General features: G+C 44.7%; 1 protein-coding gene and 1 long non-coding RNA gene across 2 annotated transcripts; one reads left to right on the forward strand and one right to left on the reverse strand.

Annotated features, from left to right (window-relative positions):
- Positions 1-8800: 8800 nt before the first annotated feature.
- On the reverse strand, positions 8801-16846 carry LOC112560058. The gene is made up of 4 exons (XR_003098466.1): positions 16179-16846; positions 15852-15917; positions 15108-15178; positions 8801-9584 (listed from the first exon to the last, which is right to left on the reverse strand). It is a non-coding gene; the product is annotated as an uncharacterized LOC112560058 (long non-coding RNA).
- Positions 10249-15494, forward strand: LOC112560056 (GTPase IMAP family member 4-like). Its single transcript, XM_025231627.1, has 2 exons — positions 10249-10901; positions 13875-15494. The coding sequence occupies exons 1-2, from the start codon at positions 10635-10637 to the stop codon at positions 14427-14429; spliced, it is 822 nt and encodes a 273-aa protein (XP_025087412.1). The 5' UTR covers positions 10249-10634; the 3' UTR covers positions 14430-15494.
- Positions 16847-17148: the final 302 nt, after the last annotated feature.

The raw sequence follows: 17148 nt of genomic DNA on the forward strand, positions 1-17148 counted from the left end.
GAAAGTTCGCGTGGATCTCTTACATCGTCATGTGACGGTCACTTCGTCCTGAGTCGCCGTGCATCCATGCCGAAGCGGCCTGCCCGCCGGTTCGGGCGGTGGCCTGGTACTGGTTGGTGTAGTGTGGCGTGTGGTGAGCGTCGCGGCGAAGTGCTAGCACTGATGGTGGCGAAGACGAAGAATGAAGCACATGAGGACGTTAGATGTGCCAGGTCGCGCGGTGGGAGTTACGTCATCGCGCGGGACAAGGTCAGTGCACGGCTGTCGCAATGCGCCAGAGTGTCAGATGTGGTCAGCCATCGCGATCGACCGCTGTCGATTGCAACCGATGACTGTAACTATTTCGGTTGTCTGTCCATGTTTACAAAGATGGTACTCAGACGTATTCGATTCACTATGTCCACTGCATGACACAAAAATGTTGTCTAGAAGTTCAATAAAAATCAGTAAAAATTTACCAGTCAGATAGAATGTATTCCGTGGTGAAGTCGTCGAGAATATAGTTTTGCGGGAGGGATGTAGGATTCTGACAAAAAATTGGGTGTGCTCACGCGCATTTTTGAGTTTATATCTTTCCTCGCTATTTATTGTGCATGCTGAAGTTGTGTAGTGGTTATTATATCAACAGACACACTATTCTTATTCTAAAGTATCGAGAAAGTCATTTTGAGACGGATTTAAGGGAGTTCTTTGACGTGTCTTGCTGCGTATTTTTCCAATGACACTTTTTGTCAAGTCGTTAAGTTCGGAATGAGAGAGAAAGTGTATTGTGAGTCAGCACGAATAGGGGGAATAGTCAAAGGTCACAGTCATGGTGGACTAGGACTAGCAGGAATGGGCAGTGACGGACAACAGAAAGTCGATGGGGCGTGCGCGAGTCTGACGTGCCTCAGTGATTTGGAGCGGTTTCTGTGATTGGCGTGTGAATCTCAGATATGGAGAAGGGCTCGGAGGAGCTAGCGGACGATCAGTAGGCAGGAGCGACAGGCAGGACGGTACTTAAATCTGGAGATGAGAAGTACCGTGCCGGTGTGTGTGTCGGTCGGGAAGTGTGGCCGAATAGTAAGACGGTCAGCAGCCGGAAGTATGGCAGGGTCTGGGAGTACTGGCTGCCGAGAGGGCATGAAACAAGTCGATTTGATCTAGTTGTTGATCGACGTTCGTTTTTAGCAATAGCCGTGCATAACAAGATCTACAAGCGGTAGAGGCTTGGCTATAGGGCAATTCATTCCTCTCATATAGTATTTGTTAGTATGAATGCCTAGCGTTCATTTATGCATTTTATTTATTTATATTATTGGGTAAATTGGTATTAACTGATTCAAGTTATGGTTGTTACTGGACTGGAGTGAGCGAGTTACAACCTGTCCACAATAAGTCACAGAAAGAAGAACAAGAAAGGCAGCAATCTAAGGAGACAAGTCGCCAGCTCTGAAGATAGAGATGCTGACATTGCAGAAACATACTTTTGTCCTGCGAAGAAACGAGATATGCTGAACTCCAGATAGCCAGTCCTAGCACTGGTAGTGTTGGTGACAGACGCTAACCTAGCGCCACCTAGGACAGTTCGGCCACAAGGGTGGCCAGAGAGTCATCTGCCAACGCAGTTGCATCGAATTCTTTGTAAATAATTGATTTTAGAGAGTAGTGTGTGCGGACTAAGCTGCGGGTGGATTAATTATCTGGGTGATAAGATTTAATGTCGTCTTGTATGGTTTGAACTGTGTACTCTTCGACTAAAGAGAATTGCTGAATTTAAGATTTCACTGCAGTAAAGAATCGAGAGGAGAAATAGAAAGAGCGAAGGGAGGCGACTTTAGAGGAGCACATAATTTGTGGTTCATTCACTATGAAGGATATGGGGGTCGGCTTATTTGGGGGGTCTTGCTGATATCTCCATCTCTTCCGTCCCTCGTTAATAGGAAGCATCGGCAAACAATCACAAGAACATACACTGAGTGTGAAGAAAAAACTGCGAATGCTTGGACCTTCTCGTACACTAGCCGAACTTAGCTCACTTAGTCTGCATGGTAAGAGGCGCACAGCACCCGAGGTAGGGTACTTACTTCCCTTTGAAAAGACAGCAGTTAGCGTTGGCGGCCGGTTGTAGATCCCGTGAGGTCAAACCTGGTGACGAAGGGGTCGATGACACTGCACGCCGACCCACAGCCTTGCTCGTTAGCCCAAATCCGCCAATCCACAGATGACGTCATACTGCTTACTCCGCCAGCCGACTGCACACACACAACGTCGCACGCACCGCGGAGTGACAGGTGATTCATAGGCTGTCTTCTTGTTGCAGGGTTTAAGAGATGTGCTAGACTGCAGATAGAACGGCGTCCTGTGAGGGATATGTGGTAGCCACACACCCTCGCCCCGCCCCCGGCCCCCGCACCCCCGTCCCCCGCCCCCCTGCCAAACACCACACACGCGCGCCACTATACACAAAGGCTACGTGATACAGAAATTATTACAATCGCGACTACGCTCACACTGCCAGTCCCCAGCCACTGCTGCACTTCCAGCCAGCACCCCAGCCCCCCCTCACACACACTACAAAAAAAATACTCTTACACTTATCGGAGCACCACTGCACGAGATACGTCATAAGCGACTGTCGCTAACGTCGTGTCTCCCCTCATGCTTACCCCGACGACCATCACAGACACACCAACATCTTGTCAGACTTGCACACATCGCCCAAACTTACAGCTGCAATGTCAGAGCAGGACACTCTCCGTGTTGCTCCATCTGGACCCACATCTCTCTGACGTCACGCGCACAGCGCCTTCTAATGTCAATCAGCCCCACCCCGCCTTCTCAACACCAAATACTTCCCACTCGCAGACTCTAAGTTAGCCACAATTATGCACCACACCTCAGTTACGCGCCCCAACGAACTGCGCAGCATCTACACATTCAGTGGAACACACTCCAGTCATCGGCACTCGTGTTCGAAGCGCACCGCCAACACCCGCACTCTTGACCAAACATGGACCAGATATTTAATCGAATTTGATGAGAGTGTCAGGTCAGACACCCCACACACTTGACACCTGACATGGTTGCACCCCCCACCCGACAGCGCAACCGCGTGATCGTCACCGCGTCAGTCTCGGGTTGCCCCGACACTCTCGCACACTGCCACCACTGCGCGCTCCACAGAGCGACTCCGCTAGCATCACCTCGCTCGCAGTAGCACCGAATGCTGCCGCACCCTGTCGTAGCGTCACGACGAACCTTGTCTACGGGCCCCCCGGCAGCGTGATGGCTCGCTGTACATAGGAGTCGCCGCGCCTCATCCGAACGATAGCGTTGTCCGGATGCCCAGACTGCGCGCTCACGCACTTTTCGACGCTCTGCACGGCGCATGACGCGTTGGACCCACCTCTCCCCACGGTCTGTTTGCGAACGGACCCCGGACTGCCACGCTCCGCTCCCACACTTGCCCGCGCAAGTAGCAGTCCGACTGTGACAGACTCTGCACGACGGGCAGGTAGGACCAAGCACAGGCTGAAGATGCTGGGTACTGGACTGGCTAGCGGCGGCTTGTGGCAGGTGCTTCGCACACACCACACAGCTCACTCATGCGCCGCTACCCCCCTCTGACCTTTCCATTTGTGAGAACTAAAGAATCCACCCGGTCGTAGTATATCTAGTATGAGCTAAGACTAGCGACACACAAATTCAGCAAACCCAAGATATCACCCACATTGAGCGTTCGAAGTCAGAGAGGCTAACGCAACACAATGAGTGGCATCACGGCACCAGGAAGTCAAGTACCAGAGACAAGTATCATACACATGCTGAAAATAGGAAGCGTATCACGCCGGTTGCTCTAAGACTACAGCATACAAGACGAGCTAGAATAGGTAGAAGGGCGCTAGCACAGGTGGAAGAGACCGGTGGACGCCCGCACGAACAGAATTGTATACCCATTTCCTTTCGGCACTAAGTCGGCCCTCACCCATCGGAGCGCATCCGATGTCAGCTTTACACCACTAAGGGATAGACCTGGCACACGACAAGAATGCCACGACTCTCACAAAAGTTAATAAACTTCGCTCGGTCAGACCACAGCTCTTAGTTCCCTGCAGTCAGAGATACAGCGTTAAAGTGTGTATCCAAAAGCAACAAGGTTACAAAAACGCTATCGCAATAGGGGCTCGCACACACACATACACACAGATACACAAACCTTTAAAGCACACCTAACTGCTCACCAAACCCGAAAAATAATATGATTGGTGAGTCGTAAGCGCCTGATTAAACATTCATATCCCAACATTTCTAACCCACTCACCTCATTCAATCACGCACACTCACCTTACTCATCGAGCACTGACGACCTCATCTCTTCCCGTCATTCGAGCTCACGCACTCGTTCATCCGAGCGCAACCCTCGACGCCGACCGCCCGTGGCGACACGGGCGTCGTCGGATAGCCCCACATGGCCGGCGTTGAGGAGGGAGGGAGGTTAGCGGGCTGCTACCGTGTGCCCACACCGCCACGCTGCATCAAGAGTGCAGACTGTGGATAACACTTGCGGCCGAGAACACGGTCGGTAGTGCACGTGGGAATCAGGCCACAGTTCACCACAGGACACTTGGCCGGAGTCAGAAGATCGGGGCGAACACACAACAATCGAAAATGTCTGCAGACAGATTTGTCTTGTGCCAGCAGGCTCCAAGTGACCTGCTCACCCCACATTACATCGCGGACCGAGTGCGCGCTTTGAAGCACATGAGCAAGTTGGATTACTTCCCTGAGTGCTCAAGGCACAATCGTTTTAGTATGCAAAAGGATATACAAGTAGGACTTACTGCAATCAACGCCCGAACGAAAAACCAAAATGAAAGCAAGAAAGAAAAAATGAAGAATACAAAAGCGCACATGCGAGACGCCACTATTTTCCTTGACAAAACTCTCACAAAACTCTAGAACTTTTTTCTCTAAGACCCTTCTTACCAGATAACAGTCGAGCCTCCGACACACCCAGGATTTTCAAAGTTGTGTGTAAAGATCTCAGGAAACCAATGGTTGTATGGGTTTCAACTTCAGGAGATCGAGAATCCACGCATAGGCGACTGACTTGCTGCCTGCCGCGGCCCACCCCAGCCACCCTCAGCAAGCTCCCAGTGAACACCAAGAACCATTCCAGGTATACACTGTCTTGCCAGCTGCTTTGCTCGACTTTTGTCAACACGTAAAATCACAGCATTCCATCCGACAGTAGAATGTCTCTCTCTATAAACATCAAATGGCGGCCAAACAACGTCTTCATCTTTTTACTTGTTATCCGTTGCGCATGCGTCAAGAACTAATTCAACGTCAGTTAATGAGCTCCGTTGTGCAGAGGCGTATTTGAGTGCTCACATAGGGGATCCGCGCGGTGGATACTAGCGGCGACGGGTGAAAATAGCACTCGTAGAGCTATCCGCTTCTACAGTGTACAGTGTCCGAACCTCGGCCAGTTTCAGCCACTTGTTACACAGTAGAGCAGAAGTGAACCAACTTCTGCGGGTAAGCTGAGGCCACATTCGACCTCTGAGCCGAATGGACACCTCCCTCAGGAAGCCGCCTCCGGCTCAATGCTGAGGTCGCACGACTAGCAGCCGCTCGGCACTACAAGGCTCTCGAGTCAAATAAGAGAACTGCATTCCCCCCTACAAGCGAACCACGCTACAGTGAAGTGTGATGGCAGGACGAGCGAGCGAGGGGCACGGGGGGAGGACGAAGATGCTTCGCACGGGTAGGAGAGCTGGTGTGCTCAGGGCAGAAATGCAGCAGAAGAGTTAGTTGCCACAGTGTGAGCGTGGCTGGCGCGGGTGTAGGTGTCTTGACGAACTGCTTAGTGGGCAGCGGAAGCGTCCAGGACCCGAAGCTTCGCGCTCGATCCTGCTGATTGTGTTCTTATATTTGTTTTTTTTTTTTTTGGGGGCGGCGCGGAGGTAGGTCATTCGCCAGGCTAGTTCGATATAAGAGACCTCAGCTGCTCAGAAAATCAACGGTTAGCAGTCAACTCTCTTTTTGCGGAGCAGCGATTACTTCTTCTATCTTGCACATCTTTCAAGAAGCAAATACCACCAAGGCAAAAAAGGAAGGCAAATGTTAAGCCTAAAAGGCTGGGAATGGTAAGCTGTCGAGAGTGAGACGAGAGGGTGATCAATCATCATCTATCAATATCATCAATCATCATCATCCATCATCATCATGCATCCTCAATCATCATCATCATCGCATCGAAGTATTCATCTGTCTTCTAGAAAGAAAGCTAGAAGAGGAGAGAGTAAGATGAACAAGCTCAACCCACACCCGCTTTGACCTGAGGCAACGGACAGGGCCGGTAGAAGAACGCTTCCGCTTCATCACAATGACTGGTCATCTCTGGCTGGAGCAGCGCGTGTAGCGAAAGAAAGTCGTCTGTGAGAGAGAATAGGTCCCTTTTGACTCGCTGAAATCCTGAATCCTGTGCAGAAATGTAACGCAAAGTCAGATCAGCCAAAGTGTGTAGTGCTGTATAACTCACCGCATCTTGTCAATGGACTAGGCAATGCCGCTAATAGACTCCATGCGGGCTCTTACATTTATCTTTTTTGATCCTTGTCATTTTTTTTCATTTTGGTTTTTTTATGCTAGAGATCCTTTCTCGAAGCATGTCTACTACTGGTCTGTGCAAAAGACCGACCGCTGACTCTTAGAGCAAGGAGACTCGTCTGCGAGTGCATCACCGAAGAATATAAATGGTTCGTGTGTCTAACAGTCCTCTGTCACAGAGATTGTTACCACCTTCACAGAAAAGCACCCTGAAATGCATTTTCTCTGGAATTCTGCCGAACAGAAACTATCTGATTGCTTTGATCCAGTCCATAGGATTTTCTTTTACGAGGGTGTCGCGGGCGTTTTGGTCCATCACGTGGTCTTGTATGTCCGCATATCTCTTTTTTGATAATGAAGTGATGCACGTCCTTCCCCTCGTGATCAAGAGCAGATAATCATTGTTTTCCTATCACTCTGATAGTCTACACTAAGTAAATTTATCTAGTAAGTCCATATGCACTAGGAGCTCCTCTATACACCGCCGACTTTGGGCGTAATCAATTGCATATCGCACCGACAGTTATCCTTGTGTACACTAAGCAGGGTCAGTCAACAAGATGCACTGATGAAAAGAAACCAATAACAAAGTTTTTGTGCTACAGTGATTATATGGTTTAAACAATCAGATCGACAGTATCATTCCTTCTCCTTGTACCCTGTTGTAAAGCGGCACCATGGGGTCATTCCTTGGGCGAGTCATTAGTTGCCTGTATCTTCGCACTGCTTGCATCTGTGTAGTGATGTGTCAATCAACTTCTTCCGGCTTGGCGTCACTGTCATTGCATCAGACATAGTGATCGGAGCGCACTGGAATAATGAGGTGTCAATTGCTTAAGCAGATAGATTACAGCTGTTTGTTACAGTTAACTCCTGAACTTCTTACCGTGTCGCCTATTGACTACTTGATTTACGTCATGTATTGTAATGTCATCCAATGAAAGTGATTGCGAGGCTGTAATATCTCTCAGTGGAGAGTTGGTGTACCATTAGGGTGGACGTTACAACGAAGGCTACTCCACCGCCTGATAGGGCACGGTACAATAATGTCAGGAGGTGGGTCGACGAGCTGGAAATCACCTAACAGCTCAGGAATTATACAAAACAGACAATCAGTGGCTCTGTGAACAGCCCTGCTGATGCTGGCAGGTTGAGCTGATTGGCTCGTCGATTACAATCTAACAGAATAGGTCAAAGTAAGCATCGCAAATGGCCAGATCGTTTACGGCATAACAGATGCAGGGTAAAGCACGAGACAAAATAATAACTGAATGGAAGCGCTCGTCGATAGTTAATGTTTGACTGCTTAGCTCATCTTGAATGGCAGGCAAATCAGAGTTTGAGGGGAAACTGTTGTATCCCAGCAGAGCTGAAGCTATATTTTAGTCTCAAAGATTCACGGATACGAAAGGGCGAGGAATAATCCGGGCAACGCGTGTCGTGGCATTATAATGCTGAGGCAATATTCGATAAGTCAGCTCTCGTGATTTTCGCGTCAATCGTATACCAGGATCCTCGAGCCTGGTCAGTTCGTCGTACACGTCATCAAACATCACGACCAGGAGAAGACACCCCAGGAACTAGCGGTCTGACCCTCGTGGCTTGTCCGATCAGTGACTCGTAGGGAGGGGCAACGGTTAGAAGCTTAGGAGAGGGGCGCTAATCCGGAATACGAGGTGTTTTGTTTCCAATATAACTCTAACAACAAACTGTCACGCTGGTATTGGATACTCTGAAGGCAGCCTTCACAGAATCCTCAGAGAGTAGGAATAAACCAAGAGAGAGAAGAGACCTACCAGCTGGCAATGCGCAGAAGAATTGGGCGACGAGGGGGTATTGTCAGTGGCTGTGTGTCAGAACGCCCGCCAATGAAGTCAGCGCGAGGACCCTCGTCGTCATCGATCAGGCATTCTCTCGCACAGCCGGGCCTGCGCTGCTGCTCCGCCTGCCCCACCACTGCGCACCGCTCTCTCCTTCCCATTATTCCCGTTCGCAGCAATTACAAAAAAAAAATCACTTTCTCATGCTCTCCTGCAGACCCGCTCGAATTGGTATCGGTTGTGTTAGCTTTTTTCGTAACGGGGACTAAAGTGCCAGGAAGACACAGACTCAACAAACGTTACCAACATCTCTGGCATACATGATGTTGGCTAACCCTCGTCATTTTCCTTTTTGTGTGTAAACAAGTGTTTTCAGTGCGATGACTAAGTACATCCCTGGAGCTAAAGACCTTTGGCTATCATCACACGTACACCGCGATCACTGGTCTGGTCACGTGTTTGTAAACTTGTTTATTCAGGCCGAGTGTTTGTAAACTTGTTATTTGGGGTACGTTTTATAAAACATGGGGCCTTATCCATGAAGCAAAGGCACATCAGTACCCTGGACTACAGCCCTTACAAACCTTCTATACTAACAACCCCACTGTAGCCACAACTGTGGACCATACACACGACTGGAACCTCTAGGTATCGAATCTCCGAGGTCTGCAACTGTTTCTAACAGCAGGACCATCCAGACCTTTCGGCCACAGAGGAGAATGGACACTTTTTTTACATCATCTATATTGTTATTTTGAACTCGTCTCATAATAAGAACACAGAATGTGAACACCACTACCTCAGACACTTTCAAAAGATACAGGCGACATATTTATGAGTTATAGGGATGACCTCTAACCCTACAAGTCTAACCCTACAACCTGAGCTCAGAAGCTTGCACACTCAATATCAGTGTTTTGTGTAAAGTGTGTCTAGTCAGGCGGATCTGTGGAAAAAAAACAAAACACTCGACATATCCACTAGATAAACAAACTCAGTATCAGCTGTTTCTATACCACATAAAGAGTGATCGTTATTATATTGTTTGTTTTCTATCTCACCATATTTTGAGACGAATCTAACGAGTGGTGTTTGAGGGAATTCAGACTTCGTAGATCGTTTGGCCTCCACACTTCATTATTTCGTTTCTGTTTCATCAGGTGAAGTCTAAGAAGAAAAATAGAAAAATATCTGATCTCTTTATAATTTAATATTTCACAATATTTTTAACGCCCATCCTACAAGCAGAATATTTGGCACAACAAAATCAAAATCCCGATAATTCCATTTGATGACGAGGCGTCCTCTTATTAAAATGACTAAATTATGCAGAGGACCCATAACTTCTAGGTTTTCTTTTTTCCTAAAACTTGTTTTCCTATTGTTTTGGACAAATTAATTATCTGTCAGGATAGTTTCTGACGGTTAATGCCTCGCTATCCAGGTGTGAGCCTCCAAGTCAGGTGAGTTGTTAACAATTCTTACTTTTCGGTTTCGCGGTTGTCTCCTTTGCGCATGCGCGAATGCCAGAAAGCCGTTGTAGTGATTACTCAACCGCTAGTGCGTTACTATTGTGGTATTCACAACAAATCAGGGCACGGCGTGTCAAGTAAGTCTTTACAATATTCTGTTTGTGCATTCAAAACGTATTTTCAGTCTCCGTAGCTGCTTACATGATAACTTCTTGATCTTTCATTCTTGTTATCTCCTTATCAGGAAGCGGCACTTGTCTTTGATTACATGTGTACTCAGCGACATGATCAGGGGTAAAGACAGTCGATGGACTAGGGATACTCGGTACGAGGCGCAGATGAAGTGAGCAGTATTGATGATGAAGGGGATCGAACTCATACGAGGGTGTGAAATACAAATGTCCGCCTCTCCGCGCCTGGTTCTGATCCTCCACAAATGTGTGGCCCTCTGGTAGAATTACTTTGATTTAGTGGCGACTTGCTGATGAAACTGATGAAACTGTCGTTGAAAAGCTCGATAACAGCGAGGAAAACTCACTAGGAAACGAGTTCACACCGCCAGGTGTGGTGTTGACACCAGGGGACACAATCCTATTATATATACACACCTTGTAGGCAAGAAAAGCTTGGGGCGAGACATCTTAGTTGTAGTTTCTACACATGTGTGATGTAGGAGCTGCTTGAATGTTTTCTTGTGTGTTTTTATCTAAATTTTACTTAGTTTTAAGTCACTATAATTAATGAAATGATACCAACAAACACAGAATTTAAATTTGACATTAAATTTCAAAAACAAAGCTCAACGAATAAACTCAACGTGTTATTTGCAGATGAACATTATCGTATCATCCTCCTGGGAAAGTGTGGAAGTGGAAAAAGCTCCACGGGTAACAGCCTCCTCGGGGAAGACAACTTTCAGACCGGATCAGGTGTGGGGGGTGTGACGAGGGAGCTGCAGCGATCCGTGGAGGTGCGAAAGGAACGAAAGGAAGGACAAAGACGAACAATTGAGGTAACACGCTGACTATAACATAAATTCACGGGTCTCTATTTACTTTCTGACACCAGTTGACTCTGTACACCCATTCAAGTTCGCTAAAGAGCTTGCAAGTCCGTGTTCTGGTCTCATAACCTACCCGTCTCTTTAACCGGGTGTACGCGCACTGGGTGTGTACTTATTGTGATTCAAACTTTGCACAAGAGCGCCACCAAGGGTTCATTCAGCGTCGAGAGAGCTATTCCTCCCATATAGGACACCAGTTGGAAAAGAGCCAATCAAATCACACAAATGTTAATGATAAATAAATCATGCGTAGACAGGTTAAATGCGTTTTAACAGTAAAAGCTACGGTCAAACAGTGCACCGCTCGGCGCCCCTCCCACTCATATGACCTTTGTTACCTGCGGAGTCTGGTTCCCAGTGCATAGACAGCGTGACAAGCATCGGGTGGTTTATGGTCACTAATATTTTCTAGGATGCTCCGATTTCTCGTAAATCACAAACTCCGTGTGAGCTTTCGTCCTAATACACTCAAGCAGCTACCCACGCACATATTTGTGTTTGCATATAATTATATGTGTGTGTGTGTCCTGATCAGGGATGGGGAGTAGTACTGTAGCTGGCTACAAATTTTGTAGCTTGTAGCTTAGCCGGCTACAAATTTTAAAAAAGTAGCTTGTAGCCGTAGCTACATTTTAGAAAGTAGCCGTAGCTTGACTACATGTTGGCTACTTTCACGACCATTCGTCGACAGCGTGTCAGCAAGACGACGACAGCCACTGCTCTCACTGCTCGGTGTCTTGACAGCCAGACACCACGTGTCTCGCACGCTCAGTAACCGCAAGTACTGTGTCGTCCAAGTGGCGGGAGCGGTATTTTGTTTCATTTGAAAAACGAAGATGGACGTACCCATCAATTTCCAGCTTTATTTGAAATTTTTACATTTTGCGAAGCCACAAAATGTGGGTATAGTTTCAAATGCAAGAATTGTTGAGAGATTGTTCAGTCTGGCAGACTATCATGACAAAGCTGCGCACTAGGATGACAGACAACAACTTCGAGGCCAAAGTTCTGGTCAAATTCAATTCCATGAAGGACTAAAAGAATGTAGATTTGTTTAAGGTTACCGGTACACTCCAAAAATTAAAATCCATATTTTAAAATATTCTTTAGGGGTTTTAATATAGAGTAACAAAATAACATAAATATAGCACTTTAAAACTGTTTTTGAGTACCTAAAGTGAAAATTGTGACTTAATCAACGTTTTTGTTTCAAAACGTACAAGCATTTTAAAAACAAATTTACACAATACCATAAGTCATATACCAAAGGTTTTGGGTTTTTTGTAAACTAGAGGCACTGATAAGAAAACTGATGCATAAGGCGTTTTGATATCTCAAGATTTCTAGGAGATATAAAAAATCAGACATGGTACCCCCCGACTCAGTGTGAATGTGGCAATTAAATATTTAGAAAATATTTAGAAAAATGTTAATTTTATTAAAAGTAATGTTTATACCATATTCTCAAATGCCATCACTTTGTAGCTTATGCATTTCTAAACAAAATGCAAAATTTTACTGCTGTAGCACAAGCCAATCTTGAGAAATATTTTTTATAGTTTAGGACTGGATGTCAAAAACGACAAACAGCGAAATTCAAGATTAAAGATTTAAAATAAATATATCTTGTATCAGATCATTTTAAAAAAAATATTTCAGGTTTTATAATATGCTACATTTGACATCCTACTATAATAATTAAACTCTATTCTAGTATGCCAGGACTATACTTTCACCCTATCAGCTTTTGGAAACAATTAGTTTGTGTTCCTTTCTTTGTTTTCAGTGTCAGTGTTACAAAAAAATGCCTTATGATCTGCTTGCCTAAATTAGATTAAGCAGTGTTACTTATATATTCCATGCAAACTCATTTATTTCAATGGTCTGTTGTTCATTGTCACAGTATTGAGAAGAGGTTGACATTTTTCATCACCACATAACCTAACTTATTGAAAATTCCACCAGGTACCTGATACTTAAGCATCTGTTAGTTTTCATTTCTAAGTAATAGGGAACAAATAGTTATAGAAAACAAATGTTTATCGGAAAACTTATATAATTTCTTTTGTCACTAAAACAGGATGAGGAAAAAGATCCAGAAATGTTTAATATAATCGTAAAATATGTGTACTTATTGTGTGAAAAAGGCGGGGAGGAAGGGGGCAAGGAATGAATGAAAGCATTTATGGATTCACTAAATAAAAATTGTCGGTATATCGCAGTTCTCCGTTTCATTATTATAATAAAAAACTTTTAAAGCAAGTAATAGTGTTTAGTGTGTATGTTTGATGTTTGTGTATGTTGCTACAGCCAGCTGGCTACAGCTAACTTGTTATAACATCACGCTTTTAAAAGTAGCCAAAAGAAGCTGGCTACATTTTAAAAGTAGCCCTAAGTAGCTGGCTACTTTTTGGAAAATTGTAGCTGTAGTGTAGCCGGCTACATTTTGAAAAAAAGTAGCTGTAGCCTAGCCGGCTACAAATTAAAAGTAGCTTGCCCATCCCTGGTCCTGATACACTTTTCAAAATATGTCAGTATTGCTCATGCTATGAATAGACCTACTTATATTATTCGAGCAATCATGTTGCTATGGAAACAAAATGGCATCAAGAAGGTACAAGCAGCGCAAAGCACTTGGCGCAATGACAGTCAAAGAAGATTGGGTATTGTGTGTTCCAGTCTCGCCTAAAATTATTTTGGGGGTTGGTCATCTGTAGCTTTTGTTTCCAAAGATACTCAGGTTCCTTTGCACAATTCCCAGTTTCCACTATTATGCGAAATCATGAAAATGTAAGCTCTTTTATCAGGAAACTAATACAACCTAACGAGAACATAACCAACCTTTTTAACAAGTGTCTGAAAGGGATGCGGGAGAAGGAAATTAGTGTTTTACACCCAGTCAGAAACTATCATTCTTTGCAGGTGACGGACACGCCAGGTTTCTCAGAGACCAAAGCAACAGCCCAAGAAATGGTAACAACGGTGGTGAAGTCAGCGACCGCCTACCGACCTAAGTTTTACACCTTTGTCTACGTCATGAAGTTTAACGGCTACACCCGACATGATTTTCTCATGTACAAGCGATTCCTTGACACCTTTGGGCCAGACATGAGCAGGTACACCATCACTCTGTTTACAGGAGGAGATTACTTAAAGAGGAAGCACCACCGAGACGAGCTGGAGAAGCTGATGGGTCAAGATTTCTTTCAGCTGTCCAGCAACTACATCGTGTTCGACAATACAGCCTCTCCAACAGAGAAGAAAAACCAGACCTACCGCCTGCTGGATAAAATCAAAGATGTCCAGGCGGTGACTAGCGGGAAACCATTTACATTCGACATCCTAGAGAGGACCGATGAGTACTTAAGGAAGGCTATAAAGAGGAAAGTATCTGAGGTCGACAAAGATGAGAAGGAAAAGAAACCCAAGAAGGCGAAAACCGATGTCAGAAAAGAGGTGAAAGTTGAAGTTATTTAGGAATGAACAGTTCACACATCATATAGAGCTTCTCTTACTCTTGACACACTCTTGCAGCACGTACAAAAAGACAAGAAGAATAAAAGCTCGCAGAGAGAAAGGAGAAATAAGGTTTCTCAGCTTCTACGTATTGTGTTCATGACAGTAGTTCAGTGTATGGTTTACACATTATTACTTTCTGTACTTTAGCTTGTTGAATTGCATTTGTTTTAGCGATTTAAAAAAAAAACAGAGGGTGTTATTCCTCCATTTAATTATGACATATATATCTCTATGTTTTACTAACAAGATGATTATGTATAACAACATCTTTACCATGCACATTATCTTGCGTATGTTTAGCTTTCTTTTAATGTTTCTTTTTGGGAAATTTAATTTGTAGTTTGTTTTGAAATTGATTAACTGTTTTCATAACACCTCCATACTGTACAAATATTGTAGTCGTCAGAAAATTGTAACTAAAATTTCTGTTATGTGAAGTAATCACAATTATCATTGTCTATCGTGATGAAGAAAAGCATCTAGTTCTTAGTTACTATGCCCAGACCCCACGGACACCACTCACTGTTTTTGTACCCCAGGGCATCTTTGCCACCTCTTAATAACTACAGCTCAAGGGTAAAACAAAACTTGTGGGGTCTGAACACCGCGGAGACGAGAGCATTTTCCTTCACTTACCCTATATCCCCAGGGCAACTACTTGTCCTCGATTGATAAAGGTAGCTCGGGGTTCGAACCGTGCCAGTTGGCTGCCAAAGAAAGGTTATTGACACACAACAGTCAGTAGAAGTTCAAACGCATTATTTCATTCACGTCAACTGCATGACATGTTATGTGAAATGTTATGTGATTACCTGTTCTGATGTATATCAACCCAGTTTGTTACTTCCCCACACTCCCCTTTGTCTTTCCCCTGTGTTGTAGCTGTGGATCAGCGCACATTAGTCTTCATGTAAACTTCCCCATGTATGTTGTGTATCAAGCTGGTCGATTTTAAAAAAGTCAATAAGCAAGAACATTAAAAATGTTTAGTTTAGAAGAGTGATAAAAATGTTTCGAAAGCTTCAAAATAGTTGTAGCATGTGCGCGCGTGTGTGTGTGTGTGTGTGTTTGCTTGCGTGCGTGGTTTATTTACTACATTTGATACACAATCAACATAGAAAACATTTTTCTTTTCCATTCCTTAAATCTGACTCCAAGTGCAGGCTAACAGAATTCCAGAAAATAAACTTTCTGAAAGACATTCACATCCGCCTCGTACTGTACATTAGGACAATCCTTATTTTCAAGCAAAAGTAATTACATTCTTGCTGTAAATTTCGATATAATAAAAACTGAAAACTGGAATATTTTAGAATAAATATTTTACGATATCTTATAAAATTTTATTACATCATAATATCTATAGCATATTATATTTACCGTCATCATTTTTCTCATTGCTCTTTCCTCTTAAAGCCACAAGCATTCTGTCCTTCAATCTTCAATCTGCAGACAGAACATCACAAAATCAAATCGCGAGAACAGTAATAACACTGCACATTAAGATGTCCGTATGTGTGTGTGTATGTTATTACCAATGCCCGAAGTTTAGTCAGCTCCCTCATTGACCGGCCATTGCCCACTGTGGCTGAGAGGTTGAATTCTGTGTATGGGAAAAGTACTTCAGCCCATACTTGTGGGTCCTGCAGCAAGATGTCCATGCAATTTAAGTAATGAAGCAGACGAAGGGTACGGAGGAATACTCACTTGCAGGTCAGCAGCTCAAGTTAGTTTGCAAGCTCAAGGTGCGAAGATGTATAAAAATTCACATGCAAAATTCCCACCGACGAAAGTTGGAGATAATATGTAGCATCTGTATACCAGGTCCCAGTGATCCAAGAAGAGTTCTTGCAGTTGTCATGAACGTCGATGGAGCTTGCTACATACTATTTTGATTGTATGTGTGGTCGCGAACTCTACGCCACATCTGACCTCGATCGCTCTCAAAAAGCTGTCTAACCGGTCTTGCCTCGGTGGCCTAGGACACAACAAGAAAGTTCAGCCCACGGTTGCCTCCTTTGCGCATGCGCGTATTCCTGGAATCCTCGGCCGTCAGACGTAAACACTCCTGCGATCGTACAACTGATATTATTCTGCGTGTATTCAAAGCTAATCATGAGCAAACCGTCAGGTAAGTCTTTTACAATATTTTGTTTTTACATTCAAACAGATTTTCAGTCTCCGAATTTGTTTCGCTGTTAGCAGCTTATAACACTTAGGTTTCATAGAAAACTTTGTCTTTTTTTTTTTCAAACTTTAATTTCGTACATCATGGCGCAAACCATACAGCCAGATGATGTATATCTATATTTGACTGGTTGTGTGTACGCGCGATATGACCGAGATGAAGACATGATGGGACATGATCTCGGGTATGAGGAGGACGGTCTAGAACAGGGGTCTCAAACTCATATTAGCATGTGGGCCGCAGTGGAAAGTAACAGCCAGTCAGCGGGCCGCACCACGAAAAGAAAATGTTTTTTCATTAAATTTTACGAACACTACTGTCACTGCAGTTAAATGCTAAAATAAAGTTTTAAAAATTATTAATTACATTAATTAAGTGCTTGTGAACGGGGGTAATTTTCACCGCGGGAGTTAATCACAAAGCACAACATACATATACATCGCGGACGTGGCCGCGGGCCGCACACAAATGTTTCGCGGGCCGCGTTCG

The sequence above is a fragment of the Pomacea canaliculata genome, linkage group LG3 (genome assembly GCF_003073045.1).
Source record: "Pomacea canaliculata isolate SZHN2017 linkage group LG3, ASM307304v1, whole genome shotgun sequence".
Taxonomy (NCBI): domain Eukaryota; kingdom Metazoa; phylum Mollusca; class Gastropoda; order Architaenioglossa; family Ampullariidae; genus Pomacea; species Pomacea canaliculata.

Excerpts from the sequence above, each read along its gene's own strand:
- LOC112560056 (XM_025231627.1), top strand. The coding sequence starts at position 10,635 with ATGATACCAACAAACACAGAATTTAAATTTGACATTAAATTTCAAAAA. Across the intron at positions 10,902-13,874 it reads GACAAAGACGAACAATTGAG|GTGACGGACACGCCAGGTTT; the intron begins GTAACACGCTGA and ends CATTCTTTGCAG.